Source organism: Adiantum capillus-veneris, chromosome 21, assembly GCF_014529385.1.
Source record: "Adiantum capillus-veneris isolate H3 chromosome 21, ASM1452938v2, whole genome shotgun sequence".
Classification (NCBI taxonomy): Eukaryota; Viridiplantae; Streptophyta; class Polypodiopsida; order Polypodiales; family Pteridaceae; genus Adiantum; species Adiantum capillus-veneris.
In genome coordinates this window covers 4066032-4089388 of record NC_140951.1, presented here as the reverse complement: position 1 = coordinate 4089388, position 23357 = coordinate 4066032, and the positions used below count along the sequence as shown (strand labels likewise).

General features: G+C 45.3%; 1 protein-coding gene across 2 annotated transcripts in view; it reads left to right on the top strand.

Annotated features, from left to right (window-relative positions):
* Positions 1–23115, top strand: part of LOC147430472 (uncharacterized) — a 79000-nt gene extending 55885 nt beyond the window's left edge. Inside the window, exons 3-6 of one of the 2 annotated variants that reach the window (XM_086493101.1) lie at positions 16437–16499; positions 16605–16649; positions 16729–16824; positions 22491–23111. In XM_086493101.1, coding sequence (XP_086349227.1) covers positions 16437–16499; positions 16605–16649; positions 16729–16824; positions 22491–22748 — 462 coding nt within the window. In that variant the 3' untranslated portion in view covers positions 22749–23111. Of the gene's footprint in view, positions 1–16436; positions 16500–16604; positions 16650–16728; positions 16825–22490 lie in introns of both variants that reach the window. The other variant, XM_086493102.1, reaches the window with a different exon arrangement.
* Positions 23116–23357: the final 242 nt, after the last annotated feature.

Below are 23357 nucleotides of genomic sequence, written 5' to 3'. Positions count from 1 at the left end.
AAAAATAGGCAGCGCGTTTTGCGGAAATCCGTACAACTGTCACGTCAGCAACGTAAATCGCGTAAATCGTAGCAGTTGATTGTCACGTCAGCATATCAACACAATTTGCAAAGCGTTCTTACTGCTGCCATGTCATCAACTGCTACGCAAATCTCTGTGTATAGAGTGTTGGTCTTGCTTTATTTTAATGTCTTTGGGTTACTTGGGCCCCATCGGACGGGGTCCCATAAGTTAGGGGGAACTTCTCTTTAAAAATAGGCCTCTCGGCAAGACTTTGCAAGATGGTAAAACTTCTTATGCTGCTGCTGCTTCTTCACTTAGGGTTTAGGCCCCTCGGCCGGGGTCTAGAGGTTGGCTCTGTTCTGTAGTGACTTACACGTCAGCAATTTGTGACACCTCATTTGTTTCTCAGACAACTTATGTTGAGAATACCGAAGACTTTGATGATTTGTCTTGATTGTAAAATCGGCTCTTAGAAGGTAGCGTTTCCAAACTGAGAGATCATGAATAATTGCCATGAGTTCCTTCTCATAGATGGAAGCATGAAGCTTCGCATCACGAAGTCGTCTACTTTCATAAGCTATTGCTTGGTCTTTTTGATCAAGAATTGAGCCAATGCAATAGCTTGAAGCATCACAATATACTTCAAATGGTTTTTGGAGATCAGATACAATGAGGATTGGTCCATGGGTGAGAAGATACTTAAGCTTTTCAAAAGCGTTTTTTTGCTTAGCCCCCCATAGAAAGGATATCTTTTTCTTTGTAAGATTGTGGAGAGGTGTAGCAACATGTGCGAAATGGGGAATAAAGCATCTGTAGTAGGAACAAAGGCCAACGAAACTTTAGACATCATGACCCGAAGTAGGCTATGGCCAATCTGAAATAGCTTGAACCTTTGCCAGGTTCATGCGTATTTGATTGTGGAAGACTATGTTTCTGAGATAGTGAATCTCTGTTAAGAAAAATTCACTCTTCTTAGCATTAACTTGAAGTTTATGCTGTTGCAATTCTTCGAACACAGTCTGCAAGTGTCGTTCATGTTCTTCCTACGTGTGAGAAAAGACAAAAATGTCATTGAAAGAAATTCTTGTAAATTGTCGATGAGGACAAAATATTCGATCCATCATTCGATTAAAAGTTACTGGAGCGTCAGTAATGCCGAAAGGCATTACTAAAAACTCCTACAATCCAAATGTTGTGCGGAATGCAGTCTTATGTATGTCTTCTGGAGCAATACGAATATGATGGCAGCCGCTCTTGAGATTTATACTATTGAAAATTCGTGCCCCTTGTAACTTGTCTAAGATATGATCGATTTGAGGAATGAGAAATCTATTCTTGATCGTAATCTTGTATAAAGAATGATAATTGATGCACATTCGAAAAGTGGCATCTCTCTTTTGAACAAGGAAGACTAGTGAACAGTGAGGAGAAGTACTAGGTCGAACAAGACCCTTCTCGAGAAGTCCATTTATTTGTTTAAGAATTTCTTCTTGTTGTATTAGATTGACTCTATAAGGTGGTTGATTTGGAGGTGAGCTATCTTGAATTAGATCAATATAATGATCTTCTGGTCTTTCAGGGGGTAATTCATTTGGAAGAGTGTCAGTAAAACAATCCTCATACTGATTAAGAAAAGTTAGGCGATCTTTATCTAGATTGGACAAAGCATTCACCACTCATCTCTCTCTCTTTGACAAAAATCCCTCTCTTTGATAAAAATCAAGCAAAAAGACACTTCTTTAGTTCTTCTTTAACAGTGATGTGTGTGACCATGGGTGTAGGCCAATCACTAGAACTTGCATGTAAGGTGCAACGGAATGAATGTTTGAACTTTGCTCAAGATGAGTGCTCTGAACTGTGCTCAAGGTTCCTTTTACTTACGGAAGGGAGAGCCTTCTGTTCCTTTAGTGAGAGAGTGCAATGGACACAACAAAGTGAATGGACACTGTGCGTGAAGGTGCATGAGACTGAGAGATAGAGAAGAGATACGACACCGAAGATGTTGTCAAACCCTCCTCCGAAGGCCCCACTCTCTATGGCGAGAGCGGTCTACTATTGATTGCACAAATCTCTACAATGCTTGGACTTGCCGACGATGTCGACGACGACGAGACGGGCTGAAATCTGCAAATCTTCTATTTGCTGAATTCTGACTCTATGTCGGTGACGATGTCGATGACGACGATGCGACGACGACGCGCTGAAAATGCAGATTTGAAACTGTAAACTACGCTGGATCTGATCGTGCGACGAGGATCTGTTGCGGGGAGGTAAGATTTGCGAGGTTTGGGACTTGTTCTGCAGTGTCTAAAGGCTGAAAACTGAAAACGTTAAGTCTAGGGCTGATTTCGTCGCGAAGATCCGCAAAAACGCCGAGGGGTCAGCCTGATGCAAAAACGCTAGGGCTGATTTGTCTTGATCTGCAAAAACGCTGCTGATTTGCTGGTGCAAACTGTTGACGCTAGGGTTGATTTGTCTTCTGGTGTCGCCAGGCTGCTACAGATGCAAAAACGCTTGACCTTCTTGCAGATGCAAAAACGTTAGGCCTGCTGGGGTCCTAATGAGAAGTTGCCTGTTGAGCGAGTGCTCCGGCTGCCTCTTCTGCCAGAAAGTGCTAGTGCTAGGTTTCTATTTATACAAACTTAGCTAAATTGCCCTACCTACTTTCCAACAAAAGTCACTTAAAAATAATAAGTGAAAAATGTCAAAAATAGGGAAAATAGGTCTATGCACTGTAAAAATGCTCCTGATGGGTTCTGATGGAAATGTGATGATCATGTTGTGTGCAACCAAAGGATATGTATCTATTCTAAGTGTCTGGACATGCACGGTTTGCGAACAGACTCACAAAAGTGCCAGATCACTTCCTATTCTAGATTGACTTGACTGAACTGAACCCTGGTCATGCTGTAGCTTGTCCACGGATACATAGGGTTGGATGTGTCACGTGACATTGCATCTACATCGTACTGTTGCCCTTTGAAAGAAAAGGACAATGTCTCATTTACATAATCCGGGATAGGATGAATTCTGTAATGCCAAGGCATTCCCAAAATAACATCGCATCCCTTGTATTGGGGCTACTAGGAAAGATTCTCGATTAGAGTACTTTTCGACCTTAAAATCTAACTGTCCTTGCATAGGAGTGAAATTCGTAGTCAACCCTTCAAAGGATGATCCTGAACTGATTGGAGTTTCCAATCTCTTGGGAGTAAGTCCAAGAGATTTTGAGGTATTCAATGAAATGAAATTGTCGATTGAGCCTGGATCAAACAAGATCAATAGTCTCTGCCCATTCAAGCTGCCCCACACCTTTAAGAGCTGCCTTTTTTCTTTCTCCTTCTTGGTGTTGGTTTGTACGTCAAAGTATTGAATTTGACGCAAGAGGAGGAGAGCCTTTCTTGAGCTGTGGGAATGTGGTTTCCTATGGCCTTTCTCGCCACAAAAGAAACATTTGCCCTCTTCCATTTAGGCCTTCAAGTGAGAGGGAGTGAGGAATTTTCTTTTCTTTGCTCCTTGTGGCTTCTTTAATGGGCCTTTGGGTTGATCTGAAGGCCCCTTTCGTGTGGGGGTTTGTGTCTCAGCAGTGAGAGCCTTCTTTTTCGTGTAACAAACTGCTGACGTGTCAAAGCCCTGAAGAAGGGAGCCAACTTGCAAATGTCGGTCGAGGGACCTAAACCCTAAGAAGAACAAGTAACAGAAGAATAAGTCCTACCAACTTATGGGGACCCCGTTCGATGGTGCCCCAAGTGACAAAGGATTAAAATAAAGCAAGACCTGCACACACACACACACACACACACACACACACACACAAAAACTGATGACGTGGCAGATTTTCGAAAATCGCGTTGACATGATGACGTGGCAGGTTGTACGGATTTCCACGTTTTGCATTGGCTGATGACGTGGCAGGCTGTACGGATTTCGTGATTTACGATGGCAGCTTTTTGGCTTTGCTTTTGCACCAGATGCTTTTGAGTTTGAAGGCTTTTTATTGTAAACTGCTTTTGGGGCCTAGGCCTTTAAATATGAGGTGAGGGCTCATTCTTTGGCATGCTTCCTGGCAAAGGTGCAGAGTCTGGAGTACCGGCTTGTACTGTGTTGATGCAATATAAAGAAATACCGAAAGGGGTGCTAAGGTTTGGGGCCAATACTCTCTGGGGTGGAATTCCGCCACTCCGTGCCGCGTATCGTCTCTCTCTCTCTCTCAATTCAATTGTTATTGAAGTGCTAAAAGTCTGGTCAGTCTGTTCTTTTCTATTGGCACGTGGTGCCCGTCTTGTGACAGTGGTATCAGAGCATCAGGCGTGTGCTTTTCTAAAAGCATACCGGTCCTACCAAAGAGCAGATAGAGCAAGGTCGCATTTCCAAAGTTCATTGGAAATTTAGGCTTCGTGCTCCAACCCCAGACTTATTAGACACTCCCACCCTTACTACATCGTGCATCGGGCGCGCTCCCGTCTGCACTGCTCATGTCTTACAGGGCATAAGCCATTAAGATCACTTGCAAAAGAAGGATCCAAGATTTGTTTCGAGTCACTGTTTTTCTCTGAAAGCAGTGCCATGTAGACATTGATGTCCACAACTACCAAGCAGCACACTCGAAGGACTTGGCAAGCTTTCAAGAAAATTTTTGCCCAAAGTTTTATGGTTTCTGACATCTTCCTTTGGAGTGCAACTTCTAGCAGAGTGGTGTATCCTGAAATGCTTGCCATGAAAACCCTAGCAGATTATATCTTGAAATTTCTCGACATCTCTCAGTAGATGTCTCTTCACGAGCAAATGACCTTGGCGGTCCGATGCGATTGCTATCTTGGGACTACCATCGCTGCCAAAGAAACATTATCTGCCCAAGAGTTGATGGACCATGCTGTGCTAGCTACGATCTTATGGAATGAACCTAACCCTAATTTTTTTTTGGTGCAGGTTTCAGGATGGAAAGTCAGTCGACTTTTCAAGCTCGGCTATGTCAAGATTACTTTTTAAGTTTGAAATGTGTTTGAGAACTTGTTTGGTGATCCAGTTTTGAATTTGTTTGAAATGGATGGTATCTGTTTTGAACCTATCTTGGTGCTGATTTGACTTGTTTGACTCTGGTTTTAAATACTGGTTTCAATGATTGGTGATTTTACTTCCGGGTGGAGAAGTGAGAAATATTGTTTTGGTATTGTTTAAAGCTTGGAACGAGGCAGGCGATGCCTGGGGAGCGTTTCGTTGTATGTTTGAAAACCTTGGAACGACGCAGACCGATGCCTAGGGAGCGTTCCGTTGTATGCTAGAAACCTCCGAACGACGCAAGCCGATGCCAGGGGAGCTTTTGGTTGTATGCTTGAACCTCTAAGCGACGCAGACTGCGGTCTGGGGAGCGTTTGGTTGTACAGTCCTCTGAGCTCATGGCCCGGACCTTTTTAGGTTATTTGCGGGGGGAGTGACGAGGTAGTCGTTGAGTGGCTTCATACCGCAGACTGTTTGTCTCGGGGGAGTGCTCAACGGTGCTGTTTGTTGTGTCTTGTAACATGCATATGTAAGCATTTGTGTTGCATTGTGATGTGCCAATTAGTGAATATTGCTAATTGGATGAGATTACCTGGGTATGTAATTTTAGTGCATCAAGACATCTGTGGAAGATCAATACGGTCTGGGTGTGATGGCTAAGTTTACTACGCCGGAATATCGAGAGTTCTGATCAGGACGAAAGGAGAAGCTAACTCCTTGATAAAAAACAGTCAAAGGAGGAGGCCTCAACCTACACCACAGACTCAGCCCCAGCCTGCGAGGGCTGGCCAGCAGCCACATGCAGAGACACAATGCACACATGCAGAGCCACCCTCCGAGCTTGGGGCTCCAGCGGAGGAGGGATGGTAGCAGGCCCGTGGTCGACGACGGCAGGGGCCACAGCGACAGCCTGGCACTCAGGGTGGTCCTCAAGCGCCTGCCCAACAACAGTGGGTTTCCACGGGGAACCGTTTCGGTCCTCTTGAGAAGGATGAGGTCCGTGCCCCAACCCCAACCCCCACCTCAGCTTCACCCTCGACAGCCCCTCCCCCCCAGAGTTCCCCCCCTCCTCATCATCCTCCACCCCGCCTCCTGCTCCCGCCGCCTCTTCCCCTCCCCCCTCTACCTCTGCCGCTCCCCCCCCGCCCCTCTTCTCCCTGCACCTACACCCCCCCTCTCGCTCCAGTTCCACAGTCGACCCAGGGGGTAGGGACATCTCCGGCTGCTAGGAGATCTCTTGGCAGCACCTTTGCCACGAGTCGCTTGGCGAGAGAGGGATAGTCTTTCTTGCAACCCCCTCTAGAGGTACAGACGTCTTCCTTTGCCGCAGTCCCTCGTGGTCTGACGAGCTTTGACATTCAGCGCCGATGGGACTTCTTTGACTACAACTTTAGACGTTTTCTCGGCGACTCCTCAACAGACCATAAGGCAGCCTGCTTCAGGGTTCATGTTCTGTTTCTTGCAACTAGGGGGATAGAGGCCTTGGACTCAGCGGTTGGCTTCTCTTTTCCCCTTTGCGGCAGGGACCAGACTGAGTGGACTCTCGATTCAATGTTGGAGTGGTTGCATACACAGGTCCTAGAGTTCTCTCACCACATGGGAGACCTAGGAGTTACAGATTTGCTTTCTACTCTCTGGCCATTGGTCAAGTTTGCGGTGACTCCTCCGGATGTAGTAGGATGTAGACACATTGTGGTTCACCTCTTTGCTAATACTCAGTGCTCGCCATGCTATGTATACATTCATGAGGACTCTTGGACAGAGGAGGTTGTGTCACAAACGGGCATAACTATATAAAATATACTCGGATAAATAGAATTTATCACTTAATACCGAAGCCAAAGGATATAGAGACAAATAAATAGAGAGAGAGAGAGAGAGAGAGAGAGAGAGAGAGAGAGAGAGAGAGAGAGAGAGTGAGAAGATCGACACAGTACTGGGGACGAGAAGATGGGCCGATCCCCCCCCTTAAAGAGAATCCTTTATTAGGGAATCTTTTTACAAGCACAAGGACCGGAGAAAACCCCTCCGTTCTAATTCTCTGACTCGATGGTCGTTCCTTCTCGTAAGGGAAATCCGAGAGACGAGCTCTCAATCCTTTTTCCGTCTGTACTCGGAGTTGAGACTCCGCAGACAATTTCCGAATTCCGTTTCCGGAATTCCCAAGCGTAGGCTGAAGCCTTCTCGCTTCTCCTTCGCGATGAAGTACCTGCAAACACACACGCGACAACAATTCGTATGGCGAATCCACAATAGATACCTGTCGCTCTTGCGCGGGAAAAGCGACTTCCGTGCTTCGTAGTCTTGCGATCTCTTGCGTTATCTGGCGGCAGAGTCTTCTCTTGTTGACGTTGGTAACTCTTCTTTCAGTGAGGGCATGTGGTGCTTTTATAGCTCCTTGGCCACGACACGAATAGCTGCTCGCGTAGAGATCGCGGTCTTTTTTTTTTAAAAGAATTTTTTTTTTATAATAAATTTATTTTTTTGCTGTTCTACACGAAATAGGGAGAGAGAATTCGTTGGCTGGTTTTGTTGCTTTATTTTCTAAGTGGCTGTCCACTTATTAAGTGGGTGGCCGGCATATTTTAAAATTGGTTTGAACCTGCCCAAAAACTCAATAAAACCTTTTAAGTTTAAAACAATGCTTTTCACAACACTTCCCAGGCGTCCTTGGATGCAACCACATGCACAAATGCAATGCAAACACAGATTCCTCGTGGGAAAGCGTTTGCTCTTCCCGGAAAACTCGTTAAAATTTTTCGCTATTTAAGAAAAGCTTCTTAGAACCCATCTTTATTCTTGTGCTTGCGTCTTTACGCGTATTCCTCTTTCCAGTTCGGATTTCCTCTTGACTATGAATATCCCCTTTCCGATGCACCCGTCACCCACCTTGTGACGCATCAGGAATAACCCATCACCTAGTCCTTTCCTACCGAACTTACGGTACAATCTCCTTCACGATGCTTTATGCCACCCATCCTATGACTCATCAGAGACGTCCCTTCCTGGATGGTCGGATACTTCTTCCCGATGCTCCCTGTCACCCATCCGATGTGACGCATCAGAAGTACCCGTTCCTGGTGGCCTTACAGATATTCCCGTTCACAGTGCTCCCGTCATTACTTTGAATGATGCACTAGGAATACTCTGTACTCGGATGTCTCCAGTGAGAAAAACCCTCTCACTTAAAATTCAAATAATTCATTTAGAATTATTTTTCCTTGGTGTTCCAAGCGAGAAAACCCTCTCACTTATAAATCCAATAATTCATTTAAATTATTTTTTCTGTCAGATAGAGCCAATTTAGCAATATCCCTCTCACTTATAAACAGTTGTCCTCAACTGTAGAGGTCCAACTGAACTGCCGGGGAGAAACCGGAAAATTTCAAATCTTGCTCAATGGTGAGTTGAGCTAGGCCTTTCTCAAAAGAGAACTTAGAAATTAAATTAAACAAAAATTCAATACTTCAATACTTACCTTACCGGTTCATGTCCTTCCTCTAGTACCTCGAGGATATCCTTCACCAATCATAAACTTATGAGCCACGTAAGAACTCATCATTCACGTCTTTCCGAGAATCTGTTAACTCACTTTCGCCTTCTCAACCTTGAGAAGAATATTCCTCCTAGAAATCAATCTAGGTATCTGTCCTTGCGCATAATCATGCGCTGTTAGTCTAGAGGGTATTAAACCTCTTGTGTCCTCCCACATAGGGAATGTCCAAGTCATAGAGCATTAAGCTCGATGTCTTTCTTTCACAAACAGAGTTCGCTAAAGAAGGTTCTTGTTTCAGGCCGTCGCTCAACGTAGGCAGACGGTTCTAATCCGAAGATTCCTTGTGCACGGCGGCACTTCTTTCCAATCTTTTCCTCTTCCGAGATATTACCACCAGCAATGTTTTCCACTACTTGCTTTGACTCGCTCGTGTTCCTATTGGGCAAAACGATCCCAATCTTCTTAGATGCCTTTTTCAAAGAGGAGAGGAAAAAAATTTTGTCCGAAAATTCAGCCTTGAATTGAATCCAAGTCTTGTTGTAAGTTCCTTGCAAAGCTTTGGTATACCACCAAGTACTTGCAATCCCCTTGAGGTGTTTGGTCACATGCCTCACCTTCGACGCTTCTTAGAAATTGTCATTTGCAAAGGCATCTTCAAACTGTCGAATGAAAGCGGTAGCTTTCGGGACCCTTCCCTTCCGTCAAAAGTTCAAACTTGACTGAAGTGTTCCTAGGTCTAGAGACCTTCATATCCTTCCCGAAATGACGGGATTTCTTGGCTATGGTTCTAGATTGATGTTCATGGATATCTTTTGGATTCTGAAGGATCTTGAGCATTCCGCTCCTTGGATCTCTAGGTTCTTGAGCATCATGCTCGTCACCTTTTCAGAGAATCCCGACTCTTGTGTCGACTTCTTGCAGAAAGAAAAATTTTCCAACTCTGTAAGTTCTTCCTGCAGGGCTTAGGGTTTCGCCTGCTTATTTCTCTCTTGGCTTGTCATGGCTTCTTCCCGTATCTTCCCAATCCTCCTTTACATAAAAAAGAAGAAACCATGCTCTGATAGCACTGTCACAAACGGGAGCGCATAACAATATAAAATATACTCGGATAAATAGAATTTATCACTTAATACCGAAGCCAAAGGATATAGAGAGAAATAAATAGAGAGAGAGAGAGAGTGAGAAGATCGACACAGTACTGGGGACCAGAAGATGGGTTGGTCCCCCCCCCTTATAAAGAGAATCCTTTATTAGGGAGAATCTTTTTACAAGCACAAGAACCGGAGAAAACCTCTCTGTTCTAATTCTCTGACTCGATGGTCGTTCCTTTCGGTAAGGGAAATCCGAGAGACAAGCTCTCAATCCTTTTTCCGTCTATACTCGGAGTTGAGACTCCGCAGACAATTTCCGAATCCCGAATTCCGTTTCCGGAATTCCCAACCGTAGGCCGAAGCCTTCTCGCTTCTCCTTCGCGATGAAGTACCTGCAAACACACGCAAACACGCGACAACAATTCGTATGGCGAATCCACAATAGATACTTGTCTCTCTTCAGCGAAAAAAGCGACTTCTGTGCTTCGTAGTCTCGCGATCTCTTGCGTTATCTGGCGGCAAAGTATTTTCTTGCTGATGTTGGTAACTCTTCCTTCGGTGAGGGCATGTGGTGCTTTTATAGCTACTTGGCCACGGCACGAATAGCTGCTCGCATAGAGATCGCGGTCGTTTTTTTATTTATTTTTTATTGTTTATTTTTATTTATTTTTTTGCTGCTCTACTTGAAATAAGGAGAGAGAATTCGTTGGCTGGTTTTGTTGCTTTATTTTCTAAGTGGCTGCTCACTTATTAAGTGGGTTGCTGACATATTTTAAAATTGGTCTGAACCTGCCCAAAAACTCAATAAAACCTTATAAGTTTAAAACAATGCTTTTCACAACACTTCCCTGGCGTCCCTAGATGCAACCACATGCACAAATGCAATGCAAACACAGATTCCTCGCGAGAAAGTGTTAGCTCTTCCTGAAAACTCGTTAAAATTTTTCGCTTTTTAAGAAAAGCTTCTCAGAACCCATCTTTATTCTTGTGCTTGTGTCTTTACGCGTATTCCTCTTTCCAGTTCGGATTTCCTCTTGACTATGAATATCCCCTTTTCGATGCACCTGTCATCCACCTTGTGACGCATCAGGAATACCCATCACCTAGTTCTTTCCTACTGAACTTACGGTACAATCTCCTTCACGATGCTCTATGTCACCCATCCTATGACGCATCAGAGATGTCCGTTCCTGGATGGTCGGATACTTCTTCCTGATGCTCCCTGTCACCCATCCGATGTGACGCATCAGAAGTACCCGTTCCTGGTGGCCTTACAGATATTCCCGTTCACAGTGCTCCCGTCATTACTTTGAATGACGCACTAGGAATACTCTGTACTCGGATGTCTCCAGTGAGAAAAACCCTCTCACTTAAAATTCCAATAATTCATTTAGAATTATTTTTCCTTAGTGTTCCAAGCGAGAAAACCCTCTCACTTATAAATCCAATAATTCATTTAAATTTATTTTTCTGTCAGATAAAGCCAATTTAGCAACATGTTGCTTTACGTACGGCTCGGGCTACTTGGGCTTGGGCCAGGCACTCGCTGCAATCACGCCTATCTAGAGGACGCTCGGATGCGGATTACTCCCCATCCCAGCCAGCCTCGAAGATAGCCTGTTTAGCTGTTGCGGAAGCATTTGTTCTCTCTCGCTCCCCATGAGGATCGTCTCATGGAATGTGCACGGACTTGGTGGCCCGAGTTTCAGCGTCAGCGGGGCCGACTGCGTCAGCAGCTTCAGCGCTTCCTTGTGGGAGGAGAGATTGATCTCCTTATGCTCCAGGAGCATCATCTGTGTGAGAGCCGCATTAGACGTTGTGGCCAGCTCTTGTGTGGACGATATGATACTTTTTTGGTCAGTTGCTTTTGGACCTCGAGGCATCCAGGGTGGGGTATGTATGACTATTGCGGATTCTTTGCAGTAGGCCATTGTGGGCAGAGGGATTATTGTGCCAGGCAGGACTCAGTGGATCACTATGCAGATTTAGGGTTGCCTTGTGGGCTTCCTGAACATATATACGCCCAATGTGGCGAGTGCACGAGCAGAGTTTTGGTCACACATTGTTGAGTCTCTGCCGCAGGCAGAACATTGGTGCATAGGGGGTGACTTCAACATGTTGGAGGACCCTTCTGACAGGATTGGTGGTAGCCATGCTACTGTGCATGGAGTTGAGTTGGCAGCTTGGGAGAGATTTTGTATGACTCTGAGGGTCTCGGATGCGTGGCAGCACTCTAGTTTTGTGAGGCCCCCAAACAGCCTGGCCTTCTCTCGTTCGGATCGTAGAGTGGGAGGAGTGAATCTATCGCAGATTGATCGCTTCTACACTAGTGACCATTTCAATGACTTGGATGGGACAATTGGCATTCTGGCAGGGACCTCCTTCTCGGATCATGCACCAGTGATCCTCACAGTGGCAGACAGACAGAGGAGGGGGAGCACGATGCTTCGCATCCCTGAGAGGGTCTTGCTGGACTCTCCACTCAGAGAGCGAGTAGAGGCTCTCTGGACAGAGAGCTTGGACATGCAGGATTCTCCTGCAGATAGAGTGGCCTCAGGACTTGCTTAGATTAGTCGTTTCTTTCTCCAGGAGTCTTTGGCTCGCCTGGCTGCAGCGAGAGAGGAGCAACAGCGTCTCAGACGGGGCGTTGCTTCCTTGCAGAGGATGCAGGAGCATCATCCAGACAGTCCTTGGTTGGAGCAACAGCTACAGCAGGCTCGCCAGGAGCTTGTTAGCACAGAGGAGTGGTGCCATGAGTTTGCTTTCCATCGACAGACATCTCAGTGGACACAGGTGGGTGACAGAGTGATTGATGCTTTCTTCGAGGCAGTGGGACCTCGACATACGCATGCCAAGGTCAGTTAGTTGAGGAGGCTAGACAGGTCAGTTGCTTCTGAGCCAGAGGACATGCGTGCAGTTGCTACTGACTTTTACCGTGAGTTATTGTCTGCAGAGCCTCAGTCAGAGCGTCAGGATGCATGCAGGGAGCAGGTGGGGGTACAAATGCCTTGCCTTGTGACTGAGGAGATGCGTCAGAGGCTTAAGCTGCCACTTCAACTTGAGGAGTTGCACACGGCTCGTAGTGCACTCCCCCTTGGTAGCTGTCCAGGTGAGGATGGGTTGACTCCCAGTTTTTTCTTGGAGTATTGGGACTTGCTTGGCCCAGATCTCTGTAGTGCTTTTCAGTACATCTTGCACACAGGAGAGATGCCTGACAGCATGAGTGAGGGTCTGATCTACCTCATTCCCAAGGAGCGTGGCTCCTTGGATGAGATTCGACAGTGGCGCCCCATCACCATCCTCAACTCAGCCTACAAAATTCTTGCCAAGGCTCTGAGTTTGAGGATCCAGCCACTTCTTGATAGCCTTAGGCACACAGTCAGGTTCTTTTGTCAGGAGGTAGAGGTGATCGTTTCATGCTCACACGTTCGGTCAGACAGGGCTGCCCTCTTGTCCCCTTCCGCTTTCTGTTCTATGTTGAGGCGATAAGCAGGTTTTTGGTGTCGCAGCAAGTTGGTTTACGGGGCTTAGCACTCCCTATTCGGGGAGATGAGCTACTGGACGCTTAGTTTGCTGACGACTCAGCCTTGTACTTGGATGGCCAGGAGGCCAACCTTCACTGGTGTGAGCATGCTCTTGAGACCTTCTGTTGTGCATCTGGCGCACTGATCAACTGGAGAAAGACAGTGGTTTTCTCGGTTGGTAGTGCTCCTGTGCCCGACTGGATGCCGGGTGAGGGTTTCAAGTGGATTCCCCCCAGGGACTACAGTTCGGTACTTGGGCTGTCAGGTTGGTTTGAACTTGTCTCCCGAGCAGCATATTGCTCCCCTCCTCCTGTCTATTAGGAGGAAGTTGTTACGTTGGAGCTCCGCACGACTTTCTTTGGCTGGCAGAGTTGTAGTGGTTAACTAGGTGCTGTTGGCTACTATGTGGTACATCACTTCTTGCCGGATCTTCTCGAGTTCTTGTATCAGCCAGGTAGAGCGGCTGATCAGGAATTTCCTTTGGTCAGGGCGAGACACTTTGACAGCCCGGGCGAATGTGGCTTGGCAGGTCATCATTCTTCCTTGTTCATAGGGAGGGCTTGGGATCATAGATCCATCACAGCAGAGAAGAGCCCTTCTTGGGAAGTTCATCGTCCGAGGTCTTCTTCCAGGTGAGGAGCCTTGGAAGGAGTTCTTGTTACAGCGACTTTGTGCTAGGGTGCCTCAGGCAGGAGGCCCCTGGCAACCTTCGACCGGATGGATCTTCACAGAGATGCGTAGAGTTGGTTTGAGCAGTAGACTGGAGGATCGCTTCGCTGTGGGGTTGCGTTGATCTTGGGAGCACTTGCGGCGAGGCCTTGAGCAGCGTCAGCCTACTTGCACGGAGGAGCGCCTGCAACAGCCCCTTGTTTGGAACCCCATGGTCAGCACTCAGAGAAGTCACTTGGTGGGTAGTTGGCCTCATGTTTCCTGGGGTTCCATGGCAGTGGGTCGAGCACGCTCTTTAGGTGACTGGTTACAGTTTTTAGGCTTGTCAGAGGAGCTACAGGGCATGAGAGGAGTGCAAAGCATGTGCCAGGACATCTCAGAGGCAGTACCAGCTGAGTGGCTCACGCCTCTCAAGTCAGTAGCGCCCAGATGGATGGGAGCCTTCACGTGATTGGAGGTTCTCATCTCTATTCGGGCTTGCTCAGAGACTGTTCCCTCCCTGTTTTTCGAGCTACAGGGTGAGGGAGCTTACAGCGAGTTGCGGTAGAGGCCTGCAGGTGGCAGAGTGGTGTTTTTAGAGGATCCGAGTGGTGGGAAACTGTGGGAGGACTTGTGTCATCGACCCTGACCCAACTGCTCTTGCGACTAGACATTGGAGACTGTGGGCTTGGGAGTGCTGTCCACTGGCACGAGTACAGTGGGATCCTGGAGAGTGGCTCTGGAGGGACCCCTTCTGTTCTGCAGACCACCCAGGTGTCCCTTTCTTTCAGTACACTGTTCGACTGGGACGTCACATACTGGCAGCACAGAGAGAGGCTCGCCCTGCTGCAACACCTCATTGGCAGGAGGAGGGTCTCACAACTGAGTTCTTGGCAGCTTTTTGGGAGTGGTTGTGGGACTCCAGACTGCTGAGGCGAGTCACTTTGTTTCAATGGCTGGTCGCACACAGAGCTACAGCAGTTGGGAGCTCGCTTGTGCATAGTGGCCTCGCGTCCGCATGCACAGCTTGTGACCACCTTGTGGAGAGTCAGCGTCACTGTCTTTGGGATTGTCCCTTGGCATAGCAGGTGTGGGTTCATGTTCTTCGGCTGATGCCTGCTCTTTCCACGGCTCAATAGTACACTTGGGGGGCAGCTGCTTGGTCCACTCTCACGGGCCCGGCACTTCAGTTTGAGCTATCATCCACCAGCAGGATGATAGTGATGCAGGGGGAGCGACCTACACTCCAGCCTGCCATAGAGCTTACTCCACAGGAGTGGTGCAGTGAGAGAGAGGTGTGTTGGGAGCTTATCAGTGGCCTGACACTCTGGTTCGTCTGGCGGGCCCGTTGCTCCCGCATCTTCGAGGCGCGGCCTGTACCACCAGCAGAGACTGTTCGGGATCTTTGGCTCGAGCTGGTTCATACTCTCAGAGGATAGTTTGAGAGACTCCGGGGCAGTTCCGACCGCATGCGGGAGCGCAGAGAGGCTTTCCTTCGACTTTGGCGTCCTGGGCCATTCTTCACCATGGACCAGGGTGTGCTCAGATGGCACTACCGTCCACCTGTGTGGCTCTTCCCTCCTCCCATCCCCTGATCTAGCCTCATTGTACATATGTTGTTTTTTCATTGGGAGAGTCTCCCCATCATGATTGTTGTAGTCCTCTCTTGTAGAGGAGGTTGTAGCCCTATGGGTAGTTTCATTAACTAATAGAAGGATCTTTTTCTCGGGAAAAAAAAAAAAAACTCCGCCACTCTCTGTCTCTTGTGTGGATTCTCTCTCTCTCTCTCTCTCTCTCTCTCTCTCTCTCTCTCTCGCATTACTAAATAGCCTCCACACCAAGTGGAAGACAACGCAACACCGCTCGAAATTTGAATACTATTGTAAGCATGTCAACACAAAGTATTGGGAAGGCTATAGCACAAACCCAATGGAAGCCTAGGCCCACATACGAACACCCATGCCCCACATGGCACGAAGAGCCATCTCTTTGATGCGCACATGCTCAAAATAGAAACAGAGGGCTGGCTGAAAATTGATGCTTCTAAACGGATTTGCACATCATGTAAAATGCAAGCTCCCGAAGATGAAGCACATGTGACATTGGAATGCCCAGAATACGCTCACATCCGGGCTAATTTTCAACCACTTCTAAGCGGTTGTTCTACGTTTTCAGACCTATTATCCAAGACAGACCCCTCCCCTACTGCTCTCGGAACATACCTCACCTGCATACTTGAGCATCAAAAGACACTCATAGGAACACACCACACCATACACCCCCGTGAGGGGAGACTATGTATCACTTTGAGGTCCCATGGGTCATTTCTGGAATACCAAATCAAATCTCTCTCGCTCGCTCTAGTTCTTTGTGTTTTCTGTCCATACTCTCACCGGAAGTGATTACATTCTCTATTGTGTGCCTTGAGCCGCTTCTCCATCTCCAAGCTGTGTGCGCATTCTTGCAACCCTCACTCCAACAAACAAGCCATTTCTTTTCTTTGTAACTTTTGAGCATGCTGCTGTGTGAGGTTCTAGCATACTCCCCATTCACATTCTTTGAGGTTGCTGTCTTATGTACAGTTTTTTTTGGTGGTGTTCAGTTTAGAATGGTTTGCTTTGACCAAACATTTTGAGGTAATCAAATGTTCTCATGGGTGTAGTGTTTATCTTGCAGACTGGAACAATAAAACGTGTTCGGGAAAGCTTAGAACAGATCAGCACTGATTTATCTGTTCAGGTGCATTTTCTAAATGCTAGAGTCCAAAGTGCATTGACCAGCAGGAGGTGGCTGGTTCACTGTTAATAACCTCTTTCTCTGACAAGCACTTGTCTTGACAAACAGGTTGCAGAGCTCAATCTTTTGCTGCAGCAAGCACAAGAACGACAGGTAGTATTTGTTATGACTGCAGGAAATTCAATTCATTTTCTCTTTAGTGCATCACTAAACCATTTATTACTTGCTACAGAGAGTTTTGGAACTGTTGGAAAACCTGAAAGAACATTATGACGCTTCAGAAATTGAAACTAGAAATCATATGGACAAAAGCTTGCAAAAGTGTGAGGTAGGCATGCTTCTCTGCATGCTGCTCGTTATTGATAGTAACTCATAAGCAGAAACTTGTGGGATACATCATTAAGCCGTTTTCTAACTTTTTTGGACCCTAGTAGTCATCAAAGGATTGTCTTGAAGTAAAGTTGATGGTCCTTAAAGTGTGTCTCTCAACCATAGTCTGTTGTATGAAAGAACTTGCTATGTGAGGCTGTCTGCAATTTTGTTGAAAGCTTTTTTTTGGTTGATCACATTATACTCAAAATGAATCACGATACAAAAATGAATGACCCAAGCTATACGGGGATTAACCTCCAGATACAGATACACGAAAGATGGAATTGCAACTCTGATCATGCGGCTTAAAGAACGAGAAAAAGTAGATTTTGGAGCTGCTGTATGAAATCTATGCAAAGCTCTTTGCGGTAAAATCGATTCAATGAAACAAGGCGGATAGTCTCCAATTTTAAAGGCAAAACCCCACTCACCTGCTCAATACCACCATCACAAGCAGCATTATTTCTTTATTGTAATGATGACCCTTGATGAGCAACACTTTGTACAATTGTTGAGTGAGCTCTCTGTGTCCTAAAGTAGCTAAAAACATTTGTTATAAGTGGTCTTGTATACATCTCTTGGAGTGATCCCAATCTGATGATAGCCACTTTTAGGATCGATTCTATCGAAACAAGTAGAGCCCTGCAATCTATCAAGTTTATCATCGATCCTGGGTAGTGGAAACATGTTCTTGATGGTAATCTTATTGGGATCCATGTAGTCGATACACATCCTTCAAGTTCCGTCTTTCTTCTCTACAAGTGAGGGATGCAAAATAACCCGGTGACCTCTACACCAGGCTACGGCACAAGCATGTTACAAATTAATGACGTGGCAAGTCCCTAGGAGCCCAAGGGGAAGACGGGGTAATTTTGGCTGGCAGTGTGAACACTGAACACTTCAATTTAGGAGGTGACAGCTGCCCGCAAATTGTGGCGGAATTTACGGCTTGCCAGCTTTTGGCATGGAAAAGTAGTTGCCATCTTTGTAGTAAAGAAAGCGCAAGTGTGGGCATACCTCTGGTGGATCTGGCACTGATTGTTGGTTAGGGGCCATGTAGAGAGACACCCCATATGTCTGTAGATGTAATAGCTCGTGCAATCTCGTAGCCTCACCTGAGTTCTGGCTCAAGAATGAATGATGTAAATCTCTCTCTAGTTGAGCTAGGTAAGCTCTATTCTTTCGTTGCACAAGGCGTTGAAAGGTAAAGCCGTGATTGTCTGTGAGTGATGACGCCCATGAGCACCTCCCTTTATAGTCGGATTTGTCAGCATCAGATTTTGTAGCATTCTCAATGGGTGGCATGAAAGGTTGAAATCTGACTGTTTACTTGTCAGCATCAGATTTTGTAGCATTCTTAAGCAATTTTGCCTCATTGAACACTACATCTGGGCTACGAATTACCTTCTAAATTGTGGTAACCACACTCTATAGCCCATTTCATCTTCTTTCCCATAACCTAGGAAGACTCCCTTAATGGACTTCATATCAAGCTTTGTTCTAAGTCATTGCGTACATGAACGAAAGTTTTGCAGCCAAATACTCTCAAATGATCATAAGAGACAGGTTTGCCAGACCAAACCTCCTTTGGAATGTCATTTTTCAGCGTACTATTAGGAGAGCGATTGCAAATATGAACTGCAGTTTTCAATGCCTCCCCCCAAAACTCTTGGAAAAGATTAGCGGTGGACAACATGCAACGCACTTTCTCACATAAAGTACGGTTGTACCTCTCAGCCACACCATTGGAAGACGGATTATAAGGGGCTGTCAACTCCCTTTTGATCCCATTATCATCACAAAAACGTTGAAATTCAACAGATACATATTCTCTCCATTGTCTGACCTGAGACATTTAAGCTTAGCACTCTTTTGAGTCATGACAAAAGGATGGAACTTCTTAAAAGCATTAAAAGTCTCACTCTTACTTTTCAACAAATGCACCCATCCTTTCCTAGTACAGTCATCAATGAATGCAACAAAATACAATACACCACCAAAAGACTTAACAAGCATAGTGCATACATCGGAGTGAATAAAATAAAGAGGATTAGCTTTGCGAGAGACACCAGAGTAATAAGAAGATTTCTTCTGCTTTCCATAAAGACATTCATTGCAAAAATCTAAGTTTTTGCCTTTTACATCAAGCCTCTTCAAAGAGGAAAGCACATCAATACCCTTTTGGCTCATATGGCCAAGTCTCTTATGCCACAATTCTGTATGTGAAGCAACTTCAGCAACAGCAAGAAACTTACCAGGCAAAGTTGTGCATCGAAGATAGTAAACAAGCATAGAGCCCTTGAGCAACTTCCATGAACCCCCAACAAAAACGGTCGTATAACCATGTGCATCCAATTGGCCAACGGATAGCAGACTTTTCTTAATGCCTGGTACAAACCTGACATCATTCAACACAAGCTCTTGACCATTGTTAAGAGCCAAATGCATGGTACCCATGCCCTCAATGTTGCAAGCAAAATTATCACCAAGGTACACCTTGCCATAATTGCCTACAGCATATGTAGCAAAACACTCCAAAGATGGAGTCACATGGAAAGAGGCACCGGAATGTACTATCCAAGACTGAGATAGGCCATCATTAGCACTAAGCAATGTATCAATGACATCTTTCTTCAAGATAAGCATGTCTTTTGCATTAGCTATCACAAAATCTGAGGGGCATGAAGCCGCAACCAAGATTTCCTCAACGTCTGACAACTCTTCAATGATCACACTAGAAATACATTTTCATTCTCAGCATCCTTGGAGGAATCACTTGCTGATTTTTCCCCTTTCTTCTCTTTCTTGTTCTTATCTTGCGTTTCCTTCTTCCTTTCCTGCTCTTTCTTGAAATACCTGTAATCGGGTTTCTTGTGACCTTTTCTGCCACATTGATAACAAGTGACATCCTTATCCTTTGTCTTGCTCTTACTTCTATTTTGAATCCCGTTGCCCGCATCACGCTTTTAATTTCTACCTCTTGCAGTGTAGGCAAAACTGCCATCTTTCCCACTAGACTTGCGTCTAATCTCTTCATGAGAATAGACCCTCTCACACCGTCATACGTGAGGGTGGGATTTTTACTCAAGGAGACAATCAATGTCTCCCAAGCATCTGGCAATGTCATAAGCAAAAAAATAGCTTTCAGCTTATCATCAAATTGTTGAAGCTCACTGTCCTGCAACTAACTCAACACACCTGTAAAAGCACTCAAATACTCAGAAGCTGACTTCGAGTCATCAAGCTGCATATTCACTAACTTTCGTATCAAATGCACCTGGTTCACAGGCATTGTATTCTCATAATTGGCCTTTAGCTTTTGCCACATTGCATAAGAAGAGTCCAAACGCTTGATGTCTGTCAAAATGTCATCATTGATAGCCATTTTGATGTAGGCCATAGCTTTCTTATTCAATTTGGTCAACTCTTCGTCAGGCAAACTTGGCGGCTTGTTCTGTTCCAATGCATGTTCACAATCCTTTAAGAAAAGGATACCTTGCATGCGTTCTTGCCAAAGATCGAAGCCTTGACCATCAAACCGTTTGATTTCCAGCAAACTTTTAGTGTCAGATGCGGAAGAAGAAGCAGCCATCTTAACTCAACCACAAGTGTGTTTGCTGAAAATTTCAGCAAATAGTAGCAACCACAAGACTTTGCATACAAAGAGCCACAGTTTCTTTACATGAAACATTCCAAATATGAAATTTCAACTGAAATGTGCAATTTCAAGCACTTGTACTCAACTGACTCAATTTGCCGCGACAAACATCAATACATGTGATCCCACAACTTTGGTACACCTGTGTATTGCTGTTTTGACCTGTAATAACCTGTTAATGACCTATTTTGATCTAAAAATAGCCTGTTTTGGGTTGTTTTGACAGTTTTGGTGACCCTCTTGACCCAGGAAGCAAGGGACTTCGCGATAAAAGTGAAATCGATCACGGGAAAGCAAGATTTACTTGCTGTCCAGCAGACGGCGCAGGGCTGTTTTGAAACCCTAGGACTCTGATACCAGTTGAAAGCGCGAAGCAGTGGGTATTGGTAGGTGCGTGTTGCGATGTAGTGCAGGATTGGGGCAAGAAGGCATAGTGCAGCAGAGAGAGAGAGAGAGAGAGAGAGAGAGAGAGAGAGAGAGAGAGAGAGCTCGTACAATTTGGGAAAAACTCAATAATGAGTTTTTGGGCTTTCCCACTTTTATTATAAGTGACTTTAAAAAACGTGTCCAGGTTCAATGTGAAGCTAGACAAAGTATAAAAATATACAATAGAGATCATTTAGGGCCTTTAACCCAACACTGCCGTAGCACCCGTAGTACCCATCGTTTTCAGCACCACAGTACCAGCGTTTTCATCTCTATCAACATTTCCAGTCTCAAGTCTCTAGCGTTTTTCAGCAGCAGCATCATCAGCAATTTCAGCATTCAGTACCTTCAGTATCTCAGTGATGGCAGATTTCAGCCCCTATCGCCAGCCAGGTTGTAGATCCAAGCCATTAGCCCTAGCGTTTTTAGCATCTCAGCCTTAGCCTCGCAGAACCAAGCATCTACCGCCAGTACCAACAGCATTTCAGCATCTAGGATCATTGTAACAACATTTTGCAAGTAATAAAGCAAGGGGGCCCTTGAGGGTGTTTGGGACCCGACATGCAGTGTCGTCTCTCTTTTCTCTCTTTGCGTCTCTCTCATTCATTGTTCAATTCAGTCTCTCTTTTCAAGTGAATTTGAGTAACCTTGTGTTTGTGCGGAATACTAGATCCAAGCAAAATCCTTAAACACTTCCATTGCACCTGACAACAAAACAACCCTCATTCTTTAATTTGCTCCTAGGAGATATTGGAGCCACCACCGGACAAGAATAAAAAACTCTAACATGAAAATGCAGGCAAGGGACTTACAAAAATGCCAGAGACAATAGATGCTAGGGGTGCCCAAAAAATTGTACAAGTGAGAGGGTAAGGGCTTCTTTTATATGAGTAAGATGGCCTGAATCCCGTAGACACCTGCCATCCAGTAAGTGCAATGTGCCGACATGGTGTTTCTTGCATTGTTTCCACTGTATCTCACTAAAATGTGATGCATTTGACATGAGAACTAGACGGACGTGTTCTTCCAGCCCCTGATTTACATGCTAGGGGATGCCAGATGTCCACCGAAGTGTGACATCACCCGCCAAAGATCTGTACAAACCATTTATGCAAGAGAGTTCCAATCGTGGAAACCTAAATTAATGGACTTATCCTAGCATGTTGGTAGGCAAACAGGCTTACAAAAATTTCCAATACATAATCCACTAGGGTCTATGACACAATGTATGCTGCTTATACCAGTACTTCATCCTCCAATCCTGGGATCTTAACATCACAAGTGGACGATCTTCAACAATATATGAGCTCATCTTTTGAATGCGTATGGCAGAATTGTCTGTGGTAAAATGACAATCTTTAATTATGCAAACAAGATTGAGGGTGCGCTCATTCGTTCTTTGGGCCAAGTTTACAGAAATGAATTGAATAAGTAGTATGAAAATGCTGTTTCTGAGGGCAGATCATGAGTGGGTAGACTCTGATTTATTTCTGTACTGGGCGATTCAGATTTGGACTGATTGTTCCTCGGCTTGGCAGGCACAATTAGCAATGATGGAAAAAGAACTGGAGTGTAGTAAAAAGACTTCAGCGCTGCTAGAGAAATCTGCATTGACAAAAATAGGCAATCTGGAGGAAATCGAAACTGGGTGTCTGCTGTCAAAGCTTCATCATAGAAAGACAGATGTGAATCTGGCCCCAAGCAAGATGAAGGCGGTGGAAAGACCTCCTGGGCTAAATGAACGTGAATGGTTTGGACAGACAGTTCTGACGTTACCAAAGCTGGAGCCTGTTTGAGGAGAAAGCATGACCTATGCCATCTTGAGCAAAAATTGACAATATTCCAGTTGTACTCGGGGTAGTCTCAAGGAATATCCTAGTCATGTGAGGATTGTTCAAGTAAGCTGGAGCAAAATCTCTGAGTAAGTTTGTATTCATAATTTTATTGTTGTCAATGTAAGTTGACAATGTACATAATCCTCTTTTGTGCTGTCATTGCTGGCTTTGGAGATCATTCAGTCTATAATGCTGTCTGAGGTGCCTATCTTTCAGATGTTGCTAGCAGTCCCTCTGTTATAGACGGCCAGAGCACTTTTTACTCTCTTGATTCTTAAGGAGAAGTGTTTTCCTTTGGTAGTTTTTTTTGCAATGTTCTAGTCTGCCTTGTGAATCAGTTTTTGCTGTTTTGCCTAGGGGCCCCTTTGTATCACTTCTTTGTACTTGCCGTGTATTTTCAAGTAAATAGGATGCGTATACATACATACGTATATACGTGCGTGTGCGTGTATAAATGAATGAATGAATAAATAAAGAATATGTAGTACAGATTCTATTTACTATGAACTATCCACAACTTGAACAAAAAATTCAAAAAGTGTTTAGAAATTTCAATGTATAAATCTTTGG